At 40.8% G+C, this 23,007-nt stretch overlaps 1 protein-coding gene across 25 annotated transcripts in view; it reads left to right on the forward strand.

The window, feature by feature from the left end:
- CENPC (centromere protein C) overlaps positions 1 to 23,007 on the forward strand; it is a 295,773-nt gene that overhangs the window by 140,178 nt on the left and 132,588 nt on the right. For all 25 annotated transcript variants that reach the window (XM_075203541.1, XM_075203629.1, XM_075203558.1 and 22 more), the window contains 2 exons: positions 10,679 to 11,304; positions 11,690 to 12,157. In XM_075203541.1, the coding sequence (XP_075059642.1) occupies positions 10,679 to 11,304; positions 11,690 to 12,157 (1,094 nt within the window). The remainder of the gene's footprint in view (positions 1 to 10,678; positions 11,305 to 11,689; positions 12,158 to 23,007) is intronic.

Raw genomic sequence — 23,007 nt, forward strand, 5'->3', positions numbered from 1 at the left:
TTTCTCTCCTAGCTATAGCACATTTTATGGTATAGCTGTCAAGCCCGTGGACCTCAATGAAGCTAAGACCACTTCGATTTTATGCAGATTTCACTTCCAGTCTGGCGTATTAATAACTGACATCGTCTAAATAAGTGGTTGCATTTGCAGAATGGGGTCTTAGAAATTTATGCATGACCCTTTCGAAGGTGGCAGGTGCCCGATGCAACCCAAAGGGTAGAACACCAGGGGTGGAAAATGCGGTCTTTTGCTTGGCTGAGGAAGTAAAGGGAATTTGCCAATAACCCTTTGTTAAATCAAGAGTAGTCAAGTAGTTACTACTGATATATTTTCTATCAGTTCGTATACCCGTGGCATAGGTTAGGTATCGAACTGAATGCTTCTTATCCACCTAGAGACATTGCAGAACCGAATACTTTCATTGGGCTTTCGGAGAAGCACAGTAAGACTCTTCCACTCACTAGTCGATTCCTCAATCATATCCAGCTGTACAAATCTCTCAATCTCCTTTTTCACCATAGCTTGTCTGGCTTCAGGAAGGAGGTACGGCTGGTTCGCAACAATTCCCAGCAGAGTGACAATGTTTTGTTCAATTAAAGTAATGCGCCTATGAATTACGGAGAAAGACATCCCTGTTCCAACTTGCCCCCAGGATTAAAGGATCGAACTGCAGCAGTTTTATCATACCTTTTTCTTTTGCCATTCCTGTGCCTCTTTTACATGTTGTTGTATGATAGGGCATATATTTCCCAACAACTCATACTTTTGGGCCTCAAAATGTACCAGATTTGTCTCTTTGAGGCCTTGCTGTTCCCACCCTTCTTTCAACGAATCCAAGATATCTCTGGGCTGTCTCCCAAACAATATTCCAAAGGGACTAAACCAGTGGTTCCCAAACTTTTGCAGTTCGCGGCACCCTTAGAGTCTCCAAATTTTTCCAAGGCACCCCTCCAAAATAATTATTGAGCAGTCCTGTTTTAGAAGTAGTTGGGTCAAAAAAATGTAATAAGTATTTGGGTCAGGACAGAAATACTTATTTAGTTGTATGCAAAAATGCCCCCTCTGCATCCAGACACTCTGCCCTCAGGCACTCTGCCCCCTCTGCATCCAGACACACTGCCCCCTCTGCATCCAGACACACTGCCCTCTCTCACACTGCCCCCTCTGTTACACTGTCCCCCCTCCTCTGCTCTCTGTCACGCTGTCCCCCCTCCTCTGCCCTCTCTCACGATGTCCCCCTCCTCTGCCCTCTCTCACGATGTCCCCCCTCCTCTGCACTGTCACGCTGTCCTCTCCTCTGCCCTCTCTCACGCTGTCCCCCTCCTCTGCCCTCTGTCACGCTGTCCCCCCCCCCCTCTGCCCTGTCACGCTGTTGCCCTCCTCTGCCCCTCTCACGCTGTGTTCCCCTCCACTGCCCCTCTCACGCTGTGTCCCCCTCCACTGCCCCTCTCACGCTGTGTTCCCCTCCACTGCCCCTCTCACGCTGTGTCCCCCTCCACTGCCCCTCTCACGCTGTGTCCCCCTCCACTGCCCCTCTCACGCTGTGTCCCCCTCCACTGCCCCTCTCACGCTGTGTCCCCCTCCACTGCCCCTCTCACACTGTGTCCCCCTCCACTGCCCCTCTCACGCTGTGTCCCCCTCCACTGCCCCGCTGTCACCCTCCTCTGCCCCTCAGTCTGTCCTGCTGTCTGCCCCGCTGTCACACTTCTCTGCCCCGCTGTCTGCCCTGCTGTCTGCCCCTCTGTCACACTTCTCTACCCCTCTGTCACACTCCTCTGCCCCTCTGTCTGCCCCTCTGTCACACTCCTCTGCCCCTCTCACGCTGTGTCCCCCCCCACTGCCCCTCTCACCATGTCCCCCTCCTCTGCCCCGCTGTCACCCTCCTCTGCCCCTCTGTCTGCCCCGCTGTCTGCCCCTCTGTCACACTTCTTTGCCCCGCTGTCACACTCCTCTGCCCCTCTGTCTGCCATGCTGTCTGCCCTTTGTCACACTCCTCTGCCCCTCTGTCTGCCCCTCTGTCACACTTCTCTGCCCCGCTGTGCCCCTCTGTCTGCCCCGCTGTGCCCCTCTGTCTGCCCCGCTGTGCCCCTCTGTCTGCCCCGCTGTGCCCCGCTGTCTGCCCCTCTGTCTGCCCCTCTGTCTGCCCCGCTGTGCCCCTCTGTCTGCCCCGCTGTGCCCCTCTGTCTGCCCGCTGTCTCCCTCTGTCTGCCCGCTGTCTGCCCCGCTGTGCCCCTCTGTCTGCCCGCTGTCTGCCCGCTGTCATGCTCCCTCTCACTCCTCTGCCGCGAGCCAGCCATAGGATAAAACAAAGAGCACATAAACTTACCAATCCGCGCGGCGCCGGGACCCAGCAGACTCCTCTCTCCCGCAGCTGTCACTGACGTCGATATTCAGTGACAGTTGCAGGAGAGAGGAGTCTGCTGGGTCCCGGCGCCGCGCGGATTGGTAAGTTTATGTGCTTTTTGTTTTTCCCTATGGCTGGCTCGCAGCACCCCAGTGACAGCGCCGCGGCACCCCAGGGAGCCGCAGCGCACACTTTGGGAACCGCCGGACTAAACCCTTTTGAGACCCTCAATAAATATCTTTATGGAGGGTAGGAGGAGACCCAGTGGTATATAGGGGTTTCATTAGCAATTCCTCTGTTGATCAAGCTTGGTTACCATCTGGGAGATTGTGAACAGTCAAGGGTGCGTTGTGCACAGATGGGTAACTCATCGGAAACGCTGCATTTGAGGCATTGACGCTGGCCAGCCGCGGCTTTGTGGTGGAGTTTATTTGGTTTATTTTGTCTTCTGTGGCCCACCATCAGCAGACAAAATATCTACTGTCTGTTATTATGTCTGTTAAGCAAATTCAGCAAATTCTCCCAATTTATGACTTTAAAATAGGATTTGCGGAATTTATTATTATAGATGAAATTTTAATACCTTACCAAATAAGTGAGTAAATAACAATTTTCAATGTCACTAACAATTTGCTAGTAAATGCTTCAGCTGTGGGTAGTTTTATAACTGCAATCTGTAAATGTAGAAAATAGGTATGATTTTAAAAAATCATCTTTTGTTACATTTTTAGAGTGATCTGTCACGTGTCAGTATTTTTCCAAGTTTAATGAACCTGATTACTTGCGAAACTCAAGTGATTTAATATAATCCTACCTCTGCTTGTTTTAACAGTGTTTACATAATTATAAGTTGATCCTGAGAGAGTATAAAATGGAACACACAATTAATGTTTATTTAACATTGTGTCTTCTGTTTAGGTCATCTGTGTATATGTATGTATGTGTGTGTGTGTGTGTGTGTGTGTGTGTGCGTGCGTGAGACCATATACCAAGTTAGCAATTTTGCTACCTATGAGGAGGAATGCAAGATTTACATTTAAGTGTGCCCTACCAGGACTATGGTCTGCATGTGAAAGAAGATTTACATTTATATGCGTGTAAACATTTTCATGCAGGTTTGTTGTTAACATCATAGGAGTCCATTTACAGCCAGAAATACGTAAAGGCGGCTCACGGTTGTCTGTATTCTCCTCCCTTATGCGCCCAGTCTCAAAATAGATATTTTTTCATTCGGATTAATCTTGGGGAAGACAGAAAAGGGATTCAGAAAAAGCGCAAAGCTTAGAATCTAAATAAGACAATTTAATTCACATTAAATTATTTAAGAACAAATAGCATAAATGAGCATAATAGAATGACCATACTTAATAATATTGCTAGCACAGTCCTGTTTAATAGTGCCAACGGCAAAGGGGAGAACTATATCCATTCATATATGGCTGTCCAGCATCACAAAGAAAAGCGGTATAGTTACCAGTCACAGCTAGACTGGCTCTTGATATAGTACGCACAACTCTGTGTGCACATCCACTTGTAATAACGCTCACAGATTGCACCATTAAGTGTTACACTTTATATTATGTTTAATCGATCAGATTGTTCCAACCTGTGTGCAGTGCCAGTATAGCCACTCTGTGGTTCTCCCGCAAGTTCCTGTATCTCTTCAAAAAAACACAATAGATAAAAAAAAAACAACCCCGGGGTTTGAGTACTGGTCTGTTAGTTGCTCCAATCTGGTTAAATGAGCTAGCCTGACGCGTTTCTCGGTGTTAAACACCGTTTCATCAGAGGCAATATCTTGGAGAATGTATAATAAATTAATGCGCTCAAATTGCCTAGAACAAACCTATAATATAAATGGAAACTATTTATAGAATTAGATATTTAACATGAAATAGTGCAGAATGGTAAAAACAGTGAATTTAATTAGTATAAATAAACAGTTCCAGAGAAAAAGGAGGAATGAATATTTCCAACGATAATGGGATTTGGTGCATGAATACATACATGAAATGAAATAGAAATAGCAATAGGAATAAAATAAAATAAAATAAGAAAATAAAAATACAATAAAATTAAAATAAAAGTAAAAAAATCCGGAAAATGCAAAAATGCAGTCCAAATAGAAGCACTCATGAAAGTCCTGGTGGAAAAATAACTAAAAAAATGACCTAATAACGCAAAAAGCAATAATCCCAAATGGGGATACAAAAACTGTCCAGATACCTGATGTGTGCTGCGGTCATCCGGCGAATATCACTATGGTAGACAGGATGAAAACAGGAAGGCTAGCGGTGGAGCTCACGGGAACAGATATTGACTGTGTCCCTAGCGATGCTGCAGTGTGATGATGGAGAGCCTGGCGTGCGTTCCACAGTGGAACGCATGAACCGGATATCCTGTGACGTCACGAATGTGGGCGTGTCCCAACGCGTTTCATCTGCAGGAGCAGATTTCTTCAGGGGATGTGGTATGAGTGGAGCATCTGATGTGCTTCCTTATATATTGACAATAAATGATTGTTTGATAGAGTGTAATTGATGATTTGTTACTGAGCCTACAGAAGAGCTTAATTGTCCATTGTAATAAAATCTAAACGCCAACCAAGTCATATGAGTATACAGGTGATAATACGTCTATCATAAACAAGGTGGTAGTTATAAATGTTAAAAATGTAATTACATACCAAAGGTTAATATAAGCCAATTGAAAACCCTAATATGGATTTGTGTAACAGATTATATTGATAACATTAAAAAAAAAAAATAAACATATAAAGGCGACCACGATCGTATGATATATAATAGTTCTAACATGTAGTAAAACTCCATTTATTTCTGCATAAGCTAAGATGTTTAATTGGACTGATAACAAGTCAGAATAATACTAATAATAATTATAAATGTAGGGCTGATACATACATGACTGATGCTTTAAAACCTCTATGACTAGCTAGCCTAAATGATGACAATGATAACTATTAGGATAATTAAAATAAATGGATGAACTGATTCTAATAAGTAACTATGTTTATATACATGAGGTTAAACATATCAAAATAAAATGAATGGCAATATTAGCCATCATTAAAACACATAAAGAGGCATCCTTCCAAGGTAAGTATAAATTGTAAAGGATTTCCTACATGATGGTTTAAGGAGATACTACATCATGGTAAGCGAGAGGTGGCGTGTCCTGCCACTATTTGTCACTCTATTGGGATAGATCTACTACATGTCTACTACTGTACTGAATATTCCCGGGAGGTCTCCCATCCCGGTACTAAGCCAGCTCCAACCTGCTTGGCTTCCAAGGTCGACGGAGATTGGGCATCACCAGGGTGGTATGACCGTAGTATGCATGGAGATACTTTACCCAAGGGGACAAAAAGGCATAGACACTACATGTCCACAACTTGCAACCAATGTAGATAAGATGTTTCTAATAGTGAAGACATATTCTACATTGAAATGTCGAATTCCATATTCAGTCCTCGTGGTGATAAAGTGTCAAAATAGAGGATCAATTTACTTTCTTCTTTATTAATGTTTTTAATGGGGTCCCCTCCTCGCCAGTTATTGTATACACATTTGATACCCAGAAACTCCAACCCAGTAGGATCACAATTATGTTTAATTTTAAAATGGCTGGAGAGGTGATGTTTATCGAGCCCATTTCTTATGTTTCTGATGTGCTCACCAATTCTGACCTTTAAGGGTCTGATTGTTCGGCCTATATATTGCTTACCACATGGGCATTGTATGAGGTAAATGACGTTCTTGGTGTTACACGTTATAAAGTCTTTGACTAAGTACTTTTTTTGATTGTGAGATGAGTAAACCTCAGTAGTTCCTTGGGTACTGTTATGTTGGATTGTACGGCAGTTAATACATTTGCCACAGTGGTAAAAGCCTGGTTTCTGTATATTTTTGGTCAGCCAGTTGGGGTGTACAGTGTTATCTTTAATGTGATTTTGGACTAAAACCTTCTTGATATCTGGCGCTTTCCTGAAGACTACTTTGGGTTTAGCTGAAATCAGAGGACCTAAGATTTCATCCTTCTGTACAATATGCCAGTGTTTGTAAATAATATGTTTCAAGTGGTTTGCTTGATTAGAAAAATCTGAAACAAAGTATATTTGGTTATTCACAGGGACTGCTCCTTTGCAGGGATTGGGTTGTAAAGGTATTTTATATTTGAGTAATTGATTTCGATCAGTATTTTGAAGCTTGTTAAATGCTGTGTCAATGATACGATTATCATACTGCTTTTCCTGGAATTGTGACTTGAGTTCAGTACCCTGAGTGATATAATCCTGCAAGTTACTGCAATTGCGTCTAATCCTCGTGAATTGACTAAAAGGAATGCTTTTAAGCCACTGTGGATGGTGATGGCTAGTAGAAAGGATATAACTGTTAACATCCACTTGTTTCCTATATGTTTTGGTTGTTATACTGTTATTTTGTATGAAGATTTCTAAATCAAGAAATTCTATAGATGACTGACTATAGTTGGCAGTAAAATGTAGGCCATAATTATTGGTATTGATGTGACTGAGAAATTGTAAAAGAGAGGTTTCTGACCCATCCCATATGATGAGGATGTCATCAATGTACCTATTCCACAGCACTAGGTTTCTCTCCCAGCTATTATTTGACCAGATGTTTTGATTCTCCCAAAAACTCATATAGAGATTGGCATAGCTGGGGGCAAACCTAGTGCCCATTGCGGTCCCTTGTATTTGCAGGTAGAATTGGTCCTGTAACCAAAAATAATTGTGTTTCAGAATGAATTCAATATTTGTCAATATGAATTCTATCTGTCTGTTGTCCAGTGTATGGTCTTGCTCTAGAAAGTGCCGTGTGCTAGTGATACCTAAATCATGTTTAACCTCGCTTTATACTGTTATTAAACATGATTTAGGTATCACTAGCACACGGCACTTTCTAGAGCAAGACCATACACTGGACAACAGACAGATAGAATTCATATTGACAAATATTGAATTCATTCTGAAACACAATTATTTTTGGTTACAGGACCAATTCTACCTGCAAATACAAGGGACCGCAATGGGCACTAGGTTTGCCCCCAGCTATGCCAATCTCTATATGAGTTTTTGGGAGAATCAAAACATCTGGTCAAATAATAGCTGGGAGAGAAACCTAGTGCTGTGGAATAGGTACATTGATGACATCCTCATCATATGGGATGGGTCAGAAACCTCTCTTTTACAATTTCTCAGTCACATCAATACCAATAATTATGGCCTACATTTTACTGCCAACTATAGTCAGTCATCTATAGAATTTCTTGATTTAGAAATCTTCATACAAAATAACAGTATAACAACCAAAACATATAGGAAACAAGTGGATGTTAACAGTTATATCCTTTCTACTAGCCATCACCATCCACAGTGGCTTAAAAGCATTCCTTTTAGTCAATTCACGAGGATTAGACGCAATTGCAGTAACTTGCAGGATTATATCACTCAGGGTACTGAACTCAAGTCACAATTCCAGGAAAAGCAGTATGATAATCGTATCATTGACACAGCATTTAACAAGCTTCAAAATACTGATCGAAATCAATTACTCAAATATAAAATACCTTTACAACCCAATCCCTGCAAAGGAGCAGTCCCTGTGAATAACCAAATATACTTTGTTTCAGATTTTTCTAATCAAGCAAACCACTTGAAACATATTATTTACAAACACTGGCATATTGTACAGAAGGATGAAATCTTAGGTCCTCTGATTTCAGCTAAACCCAAAGTAGTCTTCAGGAAAGCGCCAGATATCAAGAAGGTTTTAGTCCAAAATCACATTAAAGATAACACTGTACACCCCAACTGGCTGACCAAAAATATACAGAAACCAGGCTTTTACCACTGTGGCAAATGTATTAACTGCCGTACAATCCAACATAACAGTACCCAAGGAACTACTGAGGTTTACTCATCTCACAATCAAAAAAAGTACTTAGTCAAAGACTTTATAACGTGTAACACCAAGAACGTCATTTACCTCATACAATGCCCATGTGGTAAGCAATATATAGGCCGAACAATCAGACCCTTAAAGGTCAGAATTGGTGAGCACATCAGAAACATAAGAAATGGGCTCGATAAACATCACCTCTCCAGCCATTTTAAAATTAAACATAATTGTGATCCTACTGGGTTGGAGTTTCTGGGTATCAAATGTGTATACAATAACTGGCGAGGAGGGGACCCCATTAAAAACATTAATAAAGAAGAAAGTAAATTGATCCTCTATTTTGACACTTTATCACCACGAGGACTGAATATGGAATTCGACATTTCAATGTAGAATATGTCTTCACTATTAGAAACATCTTATCTACATTGGTTGCAAGTTGTGGACATGTAGTGTCTATGCCTTTTTGTCCCCTTGGGTAAAGTATCTCCATGCATACTACGGTCATACCACCCTGGTGATGCCCAATCTCCGTCGACCTTGGAAGCCAAGCAGGTTGGAGCTGGCTTAGTACCGGGATGGGAGACCTCCCGGGAATATTCAGTACAGTAGTAGACATGTAGTAGATCTATCCCAATAGAGTGACAAATAGTGGCAGGACACGCCACCTCTCGCTTACCATGATGTAGTATCTCCTTAAACCATCATGTAGGAAATCCTTTACAATTTATACTTACCTTGGAAGGATGCCTCTTTATGTGTTTTAATGATGGCTAATATTGCCATTCATTTTATTTTGATATGTTTAACCTCATGTATATAAACATAGTTACTTATTAGAATCAGTTCATCCATTTATTTTAATTATCCTAATAGTTATCATTGTCATCATTTAGGCTAGCTAGTCATAGAGGTTTTAAAGCATCAGTCATGTATGTATCAGCCCTACATTTATAATTATTATTAGTATTATTCTGACTTGTTATCAGTCCAATTAAACATCTTAGCTTATGCAGAAATAAATGGAGTTTTACTACATGTTAGAACTATTATATATCATACGATCGTGGTCGCCTTTATATGTTTATTTTTTTTTTTTAATGTTATCAATATAATCTGTTACACAAATCCATATTAGGGTTTTCAATTGGCTTATATTAACCTTTGGTATGTAATTACATTTTTAACATTTATAACTACCACCTTGTTTATGATAGACGTATTATCACCTGTATACTCATATGACTTGGTTGGCGTTTAGATTTTATTACAATGGACAATTAAGCTCTTCTGTAGGCTCAGTAACAAATCATCAATTACACTCTATCAAACAATCATTTATTGTCAATATATAAGGAAGCACATCAGATGCTCCACTCATACCACATCCCCTGAAGAAATCTGCTCCTGCAGATGAAACGCGTTGGGACACGCCCACATTCGTGACGTCACAGGATATCCGGTTCATGCGTTCCACTGTGGAACGCACGCCAGGCTCTCCATCATCACACTGCAGCATCGCTAGGGACACAGTCAATATCTGTTCCCGTGAGCTCCACCGCTAGCCTTCCTGTTTTCATCCTGTCTACCATAGTGATATTCGCCGGATGACCGCAGCACACATCAGGTATCTGGACAGTTTTTGTATCCCCATTTGGGATTATTGCTTTTTGCGTTATTAGGTCATTTTTTTAGTTATTTTTCCACCAGGACTTTCATGAGTGCTTCTATTTGGACTGCATTTTTGCATTTTCCGGATTTTTTTACTTTTATTTTAATTTTATTGTATTTTTATTTTCTTATTTTATTTTATTTTATTCCTATTGCTATTTCTATTTCATTTCATGTATGTATTCATGCACCAAATCCCATTATCGTTGGAAATATTCATTCCTCCTTTTTCTCTGGAACTGTTTATTTATACTAATTAAATTCACTGTTTTTACCATTCTGCACTATTTCATGTTAAATATCTAATTCTATAAATAGTTTCCATTTATATTATAGGTTTGTTCTAGGCAATTTGAGCGCATTAATTTATTATACATTGCATGGTACACAGGAAGGGATTCCTGAATTATTGCTGCTCTTGCCGTTTGGGGTTGAGCGCAGGTCCTTTTTTGATTTGAATATCTTGGAGAAGAACAGGGTTATCCCAAATTGAGACAGTGGCAGCATCCAGACCCTATCCCCTAACATTTGAAGGAGCGCTTATTGACCATCTGATCTCTTTTTCCATATATAAATATATCTATCTATTATTACAATTAAACACACACAGTATATATGTTGTGATATAGTACAATTTCTGTCCTTTATGGAATATGCCTTTTAATATTTCTGTGTTTTGTTTTGTTTTTTATTTGTTTTTGTTTTTTTTAAAACTTAGGTTTTCACCGATTGCCTCTGACCCTTTTGATTCTTCAGCTGTTGTTAAGAATGTTGAAGAAGAATTTGAAATTAAAGACCTCTCAGACTTTAATCAACGGGTCATTCGGCTACGTCCTGTGAACTCTAGAGCAAAGAAAAACCTAAATTTAATAAAAGGTGCAGAACTGTCTGTGCACAGGCAAAAGGTTCCCTGTATTTCTAGTGATGTTTGCCTGAAAGAATGCTCTTTAAAAAATCCTGAGGAATGTGTACAAAACGATATTCAGTCAGATGAAGAACCTAGTAATAATACCTATAGTCCCTCAGGAGAAATGACTACAGTTATGAATTTAAAAAAGAAAGTCCTTTTAGAGGGAAGGAAAGCTAAACAAGGTTCAAGTGAAAAACAAACTGGACATAAAACAAATTTGCAGTTAAAAAATGTTGCTTTGCCACTTGCTGAAAGTGGTGTTGCCCAATCTTTATTTGAGGAACATTCACCTAAAGAAGACTCTTTGAACAATACAATGATAGAACATCAACAATCAAATCAACAAAGTCAAACGTCTAGAAAGAGTGTTGTTGTAGAACAGATTGTTCTTTCGGGCTTTGAGACTAACGAAGCTTCACTTTCTAAATCAAGAGGTAAGTGTATTGGAAATTTTATGTAACTAGTGACAGAAAATAGAAATAAATTCTGTAGTCAAAAAAAATAAATTTAAGTTAATTGCTAATTTTCATATTTTTATCTTACGGGGCGACCATAACTTAATTAAGGATGTTACTGCACTGCCACTCATCTGTTACGTAAAGTAGAGGGCTGATTTATTCTGTGAGCTCATGGTGTAGAAGAAATGAATAACTGGAGTCCTCCTCATTAGTACTGAATGGCTATTAGCATTATTATGGGGTCTTAATGGATTTTGTTGTCCAAATGTAGAACCCCTTTTAATTTAGTTATGCACAATGGGCAGCAAACATTGTAAGATAGCATATTTAATTGGTTGTTCTCATCCTTCTTTTGATTTAGCTGTGGTTGAGGATGTGGACGAAGATTTTGAAATAGAAGATGTGTCAAATTTTAAGCAGATCTTTCCTCCACACCCCAGGAAGTCAAAATCTGTGAAAAACCTATGTTCTACAGACAGTGGAGAAATGTCTGTAGACAAGCAAAATGTACAGAATATTTCCAATGAAAATGATTTCCTGAATGAAGACTTTTCAAAAAAAATCCAGCCCAAAATCATTCAAAAGCATATTAAGTCACATGACTTCTTAGTGGATAGGAAAAATAAACAAGGTACATCTCAAATACAGAAGGAACTAAAAAGAAAAGCGTTGTTAAAAAAGGATGCATTGCCACAAGCAAAGAATAGTATGGATGAAGAACCTTTAATTGGAGAACATTTGCCTCAAATGGAATCTATTTTAAACAATAAAAGTCCAGGACATAAACAATCAAAACAAAAAAAAAGTGCTTCAACTTCTAAATCAAAAGGTAAGGGCTTACTGGTTACCAGAAATGTAAATTCCTGTTTTCATTCTTCAGTGTGAAGTAATATATGGGTACATGATATAATAGACTAAAGTTGTTAATAACATGTGCAAAGGACGTTACAATTATTGATATTGTTTATTAACGCTTTATTACTATTTCATGTGTATATATATATATATATGTCATTCTAGAGGTGTAGGAATTGTGCTTCTTCTTGGATCCTTATCTATTGTGAAAGTGAGTGTATAAATGTAATATCACAGCTATAATCTTAATTTTAGAGATGTGTGTTCAATACATCAAGATATTTCTACCTCTATACCTAAAATCTTGCGTAAAGGGTGAATTATTTGGCATTTGGGAGATTTATGCAAAAACATTAAACATTTCATGGTGATTTTCTGTGATTGCTCTTCATATATAACGTGATCAATTTACTTTGTGTATTTTATGTTTTAGTTTATTCTAGCTTATGCTTGCTAATTGAAAATCTGTTTACTTTTGTTACTAAAAAAGACACTTAAAACACTATACTGATTGCCTTTTACCAGGCCACTACTAGGTTTCAAATATAGTGGAACTCCCATCCCCCCTAGAGGTCACTAGTACTCGTTTGACCCTAGCCCTAGAACATTGGCACTCTTTTTTGAACTTTCATCACAAGTTCAGTTTCAAAAATTCCAGGGAAATGCAGAAAAGATCAAGGGATAGCTGACAGAATTGATCCATGGCAGGAGATTATGAGACACCATTGAAAAACAAAATATGTGTGATTCAGGTAGGGAGGAAAATGGGAAGGACACTAAGCACTGTGCAAGTCTAGTAGAGGATATCAGAAGGTAAGCCAGCTTGGGTATTGCAAGAAGATTCAGTAACTGTCCAGGTATGTGGTCAGGACAGGTGGCAAGCTTCAGTGGTCAATATCCTGGAAATTGCTTTCAGCAGGAGTCTAGATTCAGTTGTCAAAGCTCAGGAAATTGTTCTCAATGAGGGCAGAATCAAGGCAGAGTCAATGCACAGAATATATGTCAGGCAAATTCAGGCCATAGAAATTCTAGGTGACTGTAAGAAGGGTGATTATTCTAGGGGTATAGGGTTCTAATCTCCCTAACAGTCTGGCAAATGTATGGATGACCATTTAATAACGCTTCTTGACTAATACCGTCAATCAACTCCTCACAAGGATAATTCTGATTTAACCAAAGAAATATAATTCATATTTTCCCCTAAATCCACAGGACTAATATTCATATAATAATTTATGTTTATCTTTTCAAGAAAAACAGCACACAAGATGTAGCTTCATTTTAATGTGTTGTATTATTAATTAACATTCTAATTGTAAAATGTATGTATATTATAAAAGTAGACAGTGGAACAGTATTTTATACAAACTCAGCAGATTTAATTTACTCTTCTGACATTGGTGGCATAGAATAGATTTTCGTACAATACACTACATTGTTTGCCTGTTGTATAAATATAAAATTCATTGTGTCTGTGTAAGTGCATGTGTGTGAGTCAAGCTTTACCTATTGTTCCAGGTGTGTGAATGTATTGTGTGAGTATGTGGAGGAGTTGGAGGCGGGAGTGAGCTGGGGAAGGGAGAGGGGGGGGGGTAGTTTAACTTTATCATGCTTTGCAACAGTCATTATTCACTATCCACATTCCATTCACATGGAAGCTACTAGATGGCAGCCATTTTGCAAGCATGGTAGCTTCTACTCACATCGCTGCCATATTAACTATTTCAATTTCTCCAGCAATAAACTGTATTATTTCAAAATTTTCCATTGCAAACCACCTTTTAACAATCTGAACACTTCCTGAACAATACTATCAATGAGCAGGGCCAGTTCTTAAACCTCTAGTAATATACTTGTACGTCCACCACAAATATCTATTTTACACAAAAGACATTTAGTGAGAGCCAGCAAGGCATGTTACACAAGACATCTATTCTAATTTTGTTTTGCAACAAACTCAAATGCTACCTTTTTTATTTCAACAATCCATCCCAAATATAACAGGAATTCCAAGAATTATAAAGCATTACAGGAGTCAGCCATCTTAAGCACATGTGCTTACCACGATGGCTAAGTGGTTAGCACTTCTGCCTCAAAGTGCATGAGTTCAATTCCCGACCATGGACTTATCTATGTGGAGTTTGTATGTTCTCCCTGTGTTTGCGTGGGATTCCTCCCACACCCCAGAATCATACTAGTAGGTTAATTGGCTGTTATCAAAAATTGGCTCTTCTCCCACCCCCCCAAATCGGGCAGGGAATGAAGTCAATGAGTTCTCTGCACAGCGCTGCGGAATCAGTGGCGCTATATAAATAAATGATTATGATGATGTGCATGTAATGGCCTAATGTACTGCCAATGGAACTTTCATATCAAAAGGGCCCAGTTCTTACTAGACTAATCCAGCCCAAATATAACAATATCACATACAAATCAGAGTAAACTCAAACTGAGCTATTCCATTTAAATCTACCAACCACACAAGCTTTTTCCCTTAACTCTCATAAACACATATATACTTACACATACCTTACATTTACACATTTGAACAGTATTCCATTCAATCAATTCAAAACTCCATCATTGCATTCATTTTCACATGTTAACCAGCCCTAAATTGCCTTCCAGACCACCTCATATATACAGTCCTCCCTCTAACCTTGGGAGCAGGGCAGGAAAAAGAACATTTTTTCTTGTGTTACAGTATCAAACCTCTGGGCGGAGTTTACTTTACCACAGGAAATAGATCTGTTACATTCCACGAAGATATGGACTCAGGTTGTAACCCTGATTGACGCTGGCAGGCCCAGAGGTGCAGAGTCTAACGAGTTCCCCGCTATTCACCAAGAACTGCCGCAAGGCAGGATGGACTTTGCTGCCGGGAACTCGCAGGTCGCAGTCCTCTGGGTTGCCCCAGGGAGTAGTACTGCAGAGAAATGAACTGTACTAGTGGAGTTCTCCCTGGAGATGGTGGAGTGGGAGAAGTGGCAACCATGTCAAGGCTGTATACATGCAGATGGAGACCTGCCCCCAGTGATAGGCGGAAGCAGAGTAGAATGGAAGCCGGATCAGTGCACAGTAAAACAATCAGGCGTGGTCAGCACGCAGAGATTCGGTACGCAGAAGACAATGAGATGCGTATCCAAAGTAATGGGACTGAATCAGACACAGGATCAAAACCAGGGGTCAGGAGCTGGCAACAAAGTTGTTCTGACACTGGACAAGTGTCAGTGTGCTGTTCAAATAGCCAAGCAAGTTTGAAAACCCCGCCCTGAGCTGCCGCCATGTGAGAGGACGCCCGGAAGTGCCGGGCAGCGGCGCATGTGACATGGCAATGGAATGTGGATGGGTAAGTCGTGACAAGACCACATCCTTTGAAATGTTAATCTGAGCAGCTGCTCAAGACTTATACAAGCATTCACAAACCTTATGTTTCTAGTGGAGGGAGGAGAACTTTGTTCACAGCAACTTCTGATTTAAGCATGGCAGAATTCTGATTATGTTTTTAAAAAATGAAATAGATTATATATACTCTTCAGTACTTTCAATATCCGCAATAAGTTAATGTAGGGGAGCATTATTGCTCCTAGTAAACAAGTTTTCCAAATAAACACGGGAACGATGACACCTAGATAGACTTGTCTATACTCTGTAATATGGGAATGATGTAATGTAAATATGTTCATTATATGTGGATCACTTAAGCCACCGAGAATACTAAATGTATGTGCTGTAATTATACTTTTCTGAAACGTGATTTCTCTTGCAGTTAGACACATACCTACATACTTATGCTATCGGAAGAAAACTGACAAGTTCTCTCCTATAAGCTTCCTCCCCTTTTGTTTTTTCAGTGCCCTGTAAAGGAGGTTTGGCATGGTAAGTCGGGCCCTAGTGTGCTAAATTCTTGGTAGCATCCTACAATGAGGCAGTCTCAACTGTCTCTGGTAGTTCCTCAGTTTCTGGCACCAATCTTAGCTATTTTCAGCTTTGCTTTATTGCCACTACATTTGATGGATACTCTTAGCTGTTCCCAGGAGTATAAAAGCATAAATTATCTTGCAGCATCAATGGTTCCCCCATCACTCTTACCACAGTGAAAAATTGCTCATTTTCCACACTTCAGGCCTTGGTGGTTTGGAAGTCATTCTGGATGCCTAGGATGATAGATAAATATAGCAAGTTGAACCTGCAGACTGTCTCTTGAGTTGCGCGTTTCACTTCACTGTTGGCTGAGGAGCAGCAACCTCATAAGAGGTTGACCGTTTGCTATCTGGGATTCTGCATTGGTGACTACGTGTGTCAATTTCTATGGATGGGGGCAGTGGAGCTTCAGCACAGGTTTCAGGGTCTTTGTCTTCACAAGACTAGCCGTAGGACAGCAGGTTTTTTTTTTTTAATAAAGTTTGTCAGACAGTGCTGCCGCAGTGGCATACAGTAATCACCAGGGAAGTACCTGAATTACCCTAGCAATGAGAGAGACCGCTGATAATTTCTGTTGGGCAGAAAAGTTCATTCTGGCATTTTCAGCAGTCATCATCCTAGGGGTAGAGAACTGGGAAGCCAACTTAATCAGTAGGCAGACTCTTTATTGTGGAGAATGGACTGTCCACCTAGAGGTATTCCGGCAGCTGGTGTTCATCCAGACTTCAACATGATTGCATTTTGGTTGAACCACGTGGTGGAGCGCTTCTGCACCAGTACAAGGGATACGTAGGTGTGCCTAGTGGATACAATATATGTTTCTTATAGTTTTCAACTGGTCCATCTATTCCCACTGTTTGAAATGTTTTCGTCAGTGCTAAAAGATGATCAGGAGAGGGTGATTCTTGTGCCACCTAACTGGCCTGGGAGGTCTTGGTATAACTTGATCTTAAGCATAGCAGTGGGCGTGATGCCATTTTTCAAGATCAGACTGCTTAGTCAGTCCCCCTTTCTCCACCAAAGTTTTTCTAGGCAAGCTTTATCTAAATGGCGGCTGAAGCCATTATTATTAAGGCCAAGGTGTTCGTTTACAGTGTGATCTAGCAGATAATGAAGACTAGAAAGCCTGTTTCACCAAGGAATTACTGCAAAATCTGGAAGATTTACATCTCCTGGTGTGAATTGAAAGGAATTCCTACCTGATCTCACAGGAGGGACCAGTTACTGCTGTTCCTGCAGTACAGTCTCTATACTATTTTTTTTTTTTTTTTTTTTTACCCCTGAAGTGCAAACCTTGTAGTGAGTGATGTATGTCAGCCTCCAAGAGCACCCAGTGGCTCCATGGCATGTCAGTCTGGTACTGAGATCACTTCCAGCATCCACCTTTTCAATTATTTAGGCGGAGTTAAGTTACCTAACTAAGCCTTCTTTTCAACCCAAGATGATCTGCTGGTTCCACCCAATATGTCTCCATTGGTATATGGTTCTCAATGTTCTCTGGACAATCTTTTGTCAGGTGGGTTATTCTAGTAATTCCCCAGACTTACATTGGGGCAGTGTGCCTGTGAGGCACATTTCACTAAATCAGTTGGTGCTGCAATGCTGCTGCCGCTAAGCAGCTGTTCCGTGTGGCCACCTGGTCTTTGGTGCACATCTTAACAAAGTTCTACAGAATCAAATCTTTGCCATTCAGCGATATCAGTTTTGGATGGGAGGTGCTGCACTCCTTGATTTCTGAGCAGGCCATCTCTTAGGGGCAGCTTTGTAACGAGTGGGTTGATCTTTCCCATTTGCAACTTTGAACATTTATAATGTGTGATGCTTATATGAACGGTTTGGTTTGACATCATGTAGTTTCTTTTAGTTTTATTAATCTCTTCATAGTATCCTTGGACTATGGACAAACTGCTAGAGAATAGCTTGAAAGGACCCACCGTGTTCTTAAATAAAGCCATATGGTTTTCATATATACATTACAGTGGATTACAAATTGGCGATTTTTTTTCTTCTTCTTTATTTCCAGACCTACATCCCCCATCTATTTGCCCAAACACAAGCCAGCAGCATCTGAAGACCCTTCAGCATCATAAAAGTTTGTAAGGGATTAACCTTGCATCACGATGTTCATTATTCAGTCTAAACCTCCATTGTTCTTACTTTGACTTTAACAGATATTGAGGCACCATCTCAGCAGCGAAGAAGCATACGTGAGGATGGACCGGCGTTCCTTGTTGTTTCAGGGAGAATTGTAGGGAAGTTGCTTCCTTCGTTTTCTGCAACAGAAGCTGTTATATGTGCAGGAGTAGGGGCAACAAGAACAGGCTCCTGCAGTGTGAGACAATCAAGCCGGAAACCACCGCTACTAACTATAGACACACTGAATCAGAGAAGCGTCAGCTGGCAGCACCAGGTGGGAGGAAACCTTGTGAACTATTCGGCGGTTCACAATCTTTTTAATAAGTATTTAGGTCAGGTCAGAAATACTTCTGAAGTTGTTTGCAAAAATAATACACATAAATCCAAGGGAAAATAATATTTTATATATATTTTTTCAATTATAATTCTGTCAAACAACAATTTACAGCTTTAAAATGATAAAGAAAATAAAACAACAATAACTGCAGAAATGCGCCCCGTCACGATTACACTGCGCCCTCCTTCATTCTTTTGCCCCTCAATCACTGTTTCCGAACACCATTTCCCCTCTGTTCTTTTACTTGGCCTTCCTTCTTCAACTCTGCGGCGCTCCTCACAGAATATGTTGTACGTGATGACGTCAATGTCAACATTCAGTGAGAGGGGAACTGTGAGGAGAAAAAGGATGCTGCATCCCAGGCTCCGCCAGAATTTTAATTTTTTTCTTTTTATTTGTTTGTCCTGGCGTACACTTTTGGAACCGCTGCCCTAGACACATCTTAGCCAATCCTGATACAGCTGAATTGGACAAGACATGCAGGGTGGGATTATCCTTGTGAGAAATTTTGAAAACCTAATATGGTCCTGCTGGTAGAGCTTCGGGAGCTTGGTATCAAGAGCCTGTCTCTTACCAGCTGCAGTGTGGTTCCTTATTCCGAACAATGCTTCTGATGCCCATCTTTGCAGCTACACCTTATTGCCAGGAATCTGGAGTTGCTCATGGATCTGTTAACCTGATGAGCCTGCTAGAGCAAGGAAGATGGGTCCAGGTCCCTACCAACTGGGTGGAGAGATTTGGCCAATTTGGCTGGGATCAGGAAGTCCAAGGAAACGATCTACAGCTTGGCTGGGACATCATAATTTTCCTATAACTTGTACTGGTAAAGAGAACCCATTATTCTTTCTAAGCAATTTGGGGATTATTGCACACTGGGGCGCTATACGGTGAATGTTGAAGTTTGGTGAGCACTGGGTGGTTAAAGTACTGTTAGAGATATATAAATATATATCTCAAATCAATATTTTGTGCACTCACCTTTTGCCTTCTAAACAGCATCAATTCTTCTAGTTACACTTGCACTCAGTTTTTGAAGGAACTTGGCAGTGAGATTGTTCCAAACATCTTGAAGAACTTTCCACAGATGTTTTGTGTATGTAGGCTAGCTTAAATCCTTCTGTCTCTTCATGTAATCCCAGACAGACCCGATGATGTTGATTTCACGTGTCTGTAGGGGCCATATTATCACTTTCAGGACTCAATGTTCTTCTTTACGCTGAAGATATTATGACATTGGCTGTATGTTTGGAGTCATTGTCCTGCTGCAAACTAAATTTGGAGCCTACTCTTTGATGGTATTGCATTAAGGACACCATTAATCCTGATCAAAACCTCAACTCCATTTGCTGAATTGCAGCCTTAAACTTGTAAGAACTCACCACCATGCTTCACTGTTGCCGGAAGACACTCATTATTGTACTGCTCTCAAGCCCTTCAGCGAACAAACTGGCTTCTGTTACAGCCAAGTATTTCAAACTTTGACACATCAGTGCTGAGCACCTGCTGCTATTTCTCTAAGCCTCAGTTCCTATGCTATCGTTCATTGTTGAGTTACTTCGCCATGTTTCCACGTCAAAAGTATGGCTTTTAGGCCACAATTCTTCCATGAAAACCACTTCTGGCCAGTCTTCTCCTGACAGTAGATGGGTGTACCTGGGTCTTGCTGTTTATTTTTCAGTTCTGAGCTGATGGCACTGCTAGACATCTTCCAATTTGTAAGGGAAATAAGTATAATGTGCCTTTTATCTGATGCACTAAGTTTCCTTGGCCAACCACTGCTTCTATGGTCCTCAGCGTTGCCTGTTACTTTGTGAAGAGCTTGAACAGCTCATCTTGAAACCCCTCATTCTGCTTAGATATCTTTGCCTGTGAGAGACCTTGCTGATGCAGTATAACTCCCTTGTGCCTTGTTGCTGTGCTCAGTCTTGCCATGGTGTTTGACTTGTGACATGAAACTGTCTTCCCTAACCTCACCTTTGCAGCAAACTATTAAAGCCATCCTGACAACTGGCAATAGCCAGCCTGTGTGAGACTCCGGTGACTGCTGTGTATTATCACTAGGGATGTGCACCGGCGACTTTTGGTGTCTCGTGTTTTGGATTCGGATTTGCTTGAGGTTTTGGGTTCGGATTTGTTTCGCAAAACACCTGCCGAAAGGTTTTGGTTCGGATTTGAGGTTTTGGATTCGGATTTTTTTTTTTAAAAAAGCATAAAAAGTTCAAAAATCAAGTTTTTGGGCTTATTTTCACTCCTACGCTATTATTAACCTCAATAACATTCAATAACAATCATTTCCACTAATTTACAGTGTATTCTGAACACCTCACAATATTGTTATTAGTCCAAAACGTTGCAACGAGGTATCTTTCTGGACTGCGTAGTGGAGTGGTCACCACAATATAATAAGAAAACCATCAACTGGTCTTAATTACACCAAAAATTGTATCTGGACTGCGTAGAGGAGTGGTCCCTACAATATAATAAGAAAACCCTCAAATGGTCTGAATCCCACCAAAAATTGTACCTGGACTGCGTAGAGGAGTGGTCCCCACAATATAATTTAAAAACCCTCAAATGGTTTGAATCCCACCAAAAATTGTACCTGGACTGCGTAGAGAAGTGGTCCCCGCAATATAATAAGAAAACCGGCATCAACTGGTCTTAATTACACCAAAAATTGTATCTGGACTGCGTAGAGGAGTGGTCCCTACAATATAATAAGAAAACCATCAACTGCTCTTAATTACACCAAAAATTGTACCTGGACTGCGTAAAGGAGTGGTCACCACAATATAATAAGAAAACCATCAACTGCTCTTAATTACACCAAAAATTGTACCTGGACTGCGTAGAGGAGTGGTCACTACAATATAATTTAAAAACCCTCCACGGGTCTGAATTCTACCAAAAAAGTTTATGGACTGCATAGTGTAGTGGTCCCCACAATATTATTTAAAAATTTTCCAGCAACAGTCAACGTTGTTTAATATCTGATACACCTCTATCTGGACTGCATAGTGGAGTGGCCCCGGTACTAAATTTGGTACCGGGGCCACAATACCTCCTCCAACTTCCAAGTGTAGTGTTTAAAACATATAAACACTACAGTAGTTCTAGCACGTCAATACCTCTTGTCTTAAATTATGACAGGGCATTTTACTTTTGGTTTAATTTTTTGAATTTGTTGACATTTTATTTTACTTTTTGAACATGGCAAACGACTGTTGAATGGTCACATAATGCCAAAAAAAGAGTTGCAAGATGGAATTGTCCTTGGGCCCTCCCACCCACCCTTATGTTGTTGAAATAGGACATGCACACTTTAACAAACCAATCATTTCAGCGACAGGGCCTACCAAACAACTGTGGCTGAAATGATTGGTTTGTTTGGGCCCCCACACCAAAATAACAATTCCTCTCTCCCTGTACAAACTAAACAGGCTCTACTGAGGAAAGATGTCGTCCTCATCCTCAACCTCTGATTCCTCTCCCCCTACAGTGTGTACTTCCTCCTCATCACACATTATCAATTCGTCCCCGCTGGACTCCACAACCACAGGTCCCTCAGTACTATCTGGAGGGCAGTGCTGTACTTCATTTAGGAATTGATTATTCATTTTTATAAACATCATTTTTTCAACGTTGTGAGGAAGCAACCTCCTTCGCCGCTCACTGACCAGGTTCCCCGCTGCACTAAAAACTCTTTCCGAGTACACACTGGAGGGGGGACAACTCAGGTAAAATAGAGCCAGTTTGTACAGGGGCTTCCAAACTGCCTTTTTTTCCTGCCAGTAACAATATGGACTGTCTGACATGTCTATTTGGATGGTGTCAGCAAAATAATCCTCCACCATTTTTTCAATTGTGACAGCATCCAATGCAGCGACAGTAGACATGTCTGCAATGGTTGGCAGGTCTTTCAGTCCGGACCAGATGTTGTCAGCATCCCCGCCAGCGGGTCTTTTAGGAAAATTGAGCTTTTTCCTCGCAGCCATAGATGTGGAAGAAAATGAGGGTGGAGCTGTTGGCATGTCACGGTCCTCTTCAGAGGACAATCTCCTGACCAGCAGGTCTTTGCACCGCTGTAGACTTGTGTCCGCCGGAAACAGAGACACAACATACGCTTTAAACCGAGGATCGAGCACGGTGGCCAGAATGTATTCCTCTGATTTTAAAAGACCGACCACCCTCGGATCCTGGCAAAGCGTACGAAAGGCTACATCCACAAGAGCTACATGCTTTGTGGAATCGCAATGGTTTACCAGCTCCTCCCTCACTTTCTCCAGCTGCTTCTGCAACAGCCTGATCAGGGGAATGACCTGAGTCAAGCTGGCAGTGTCTGAACTGACTTCTCGTGTGGCAAGTTCAAACGGCTGGGGAACCTTGCACAACACGGAAATCAATCTCCACTGCGCTTGACTCAGGCG

Source organism: Mixophyes fleayi, chromosome 1 (genome assembly GCF_038048845.1).
Source record: "Mixophyes fleayi isolate aMixFle1 chromosome 1, aMixFle1.hap1, whole genome shotgun sequence".
NCBI lineage: Eukaryota > Metazoa > Chordata > Amphibia > Anura > Limnodynastidae > Mixophyes > Mixophyes fleayi.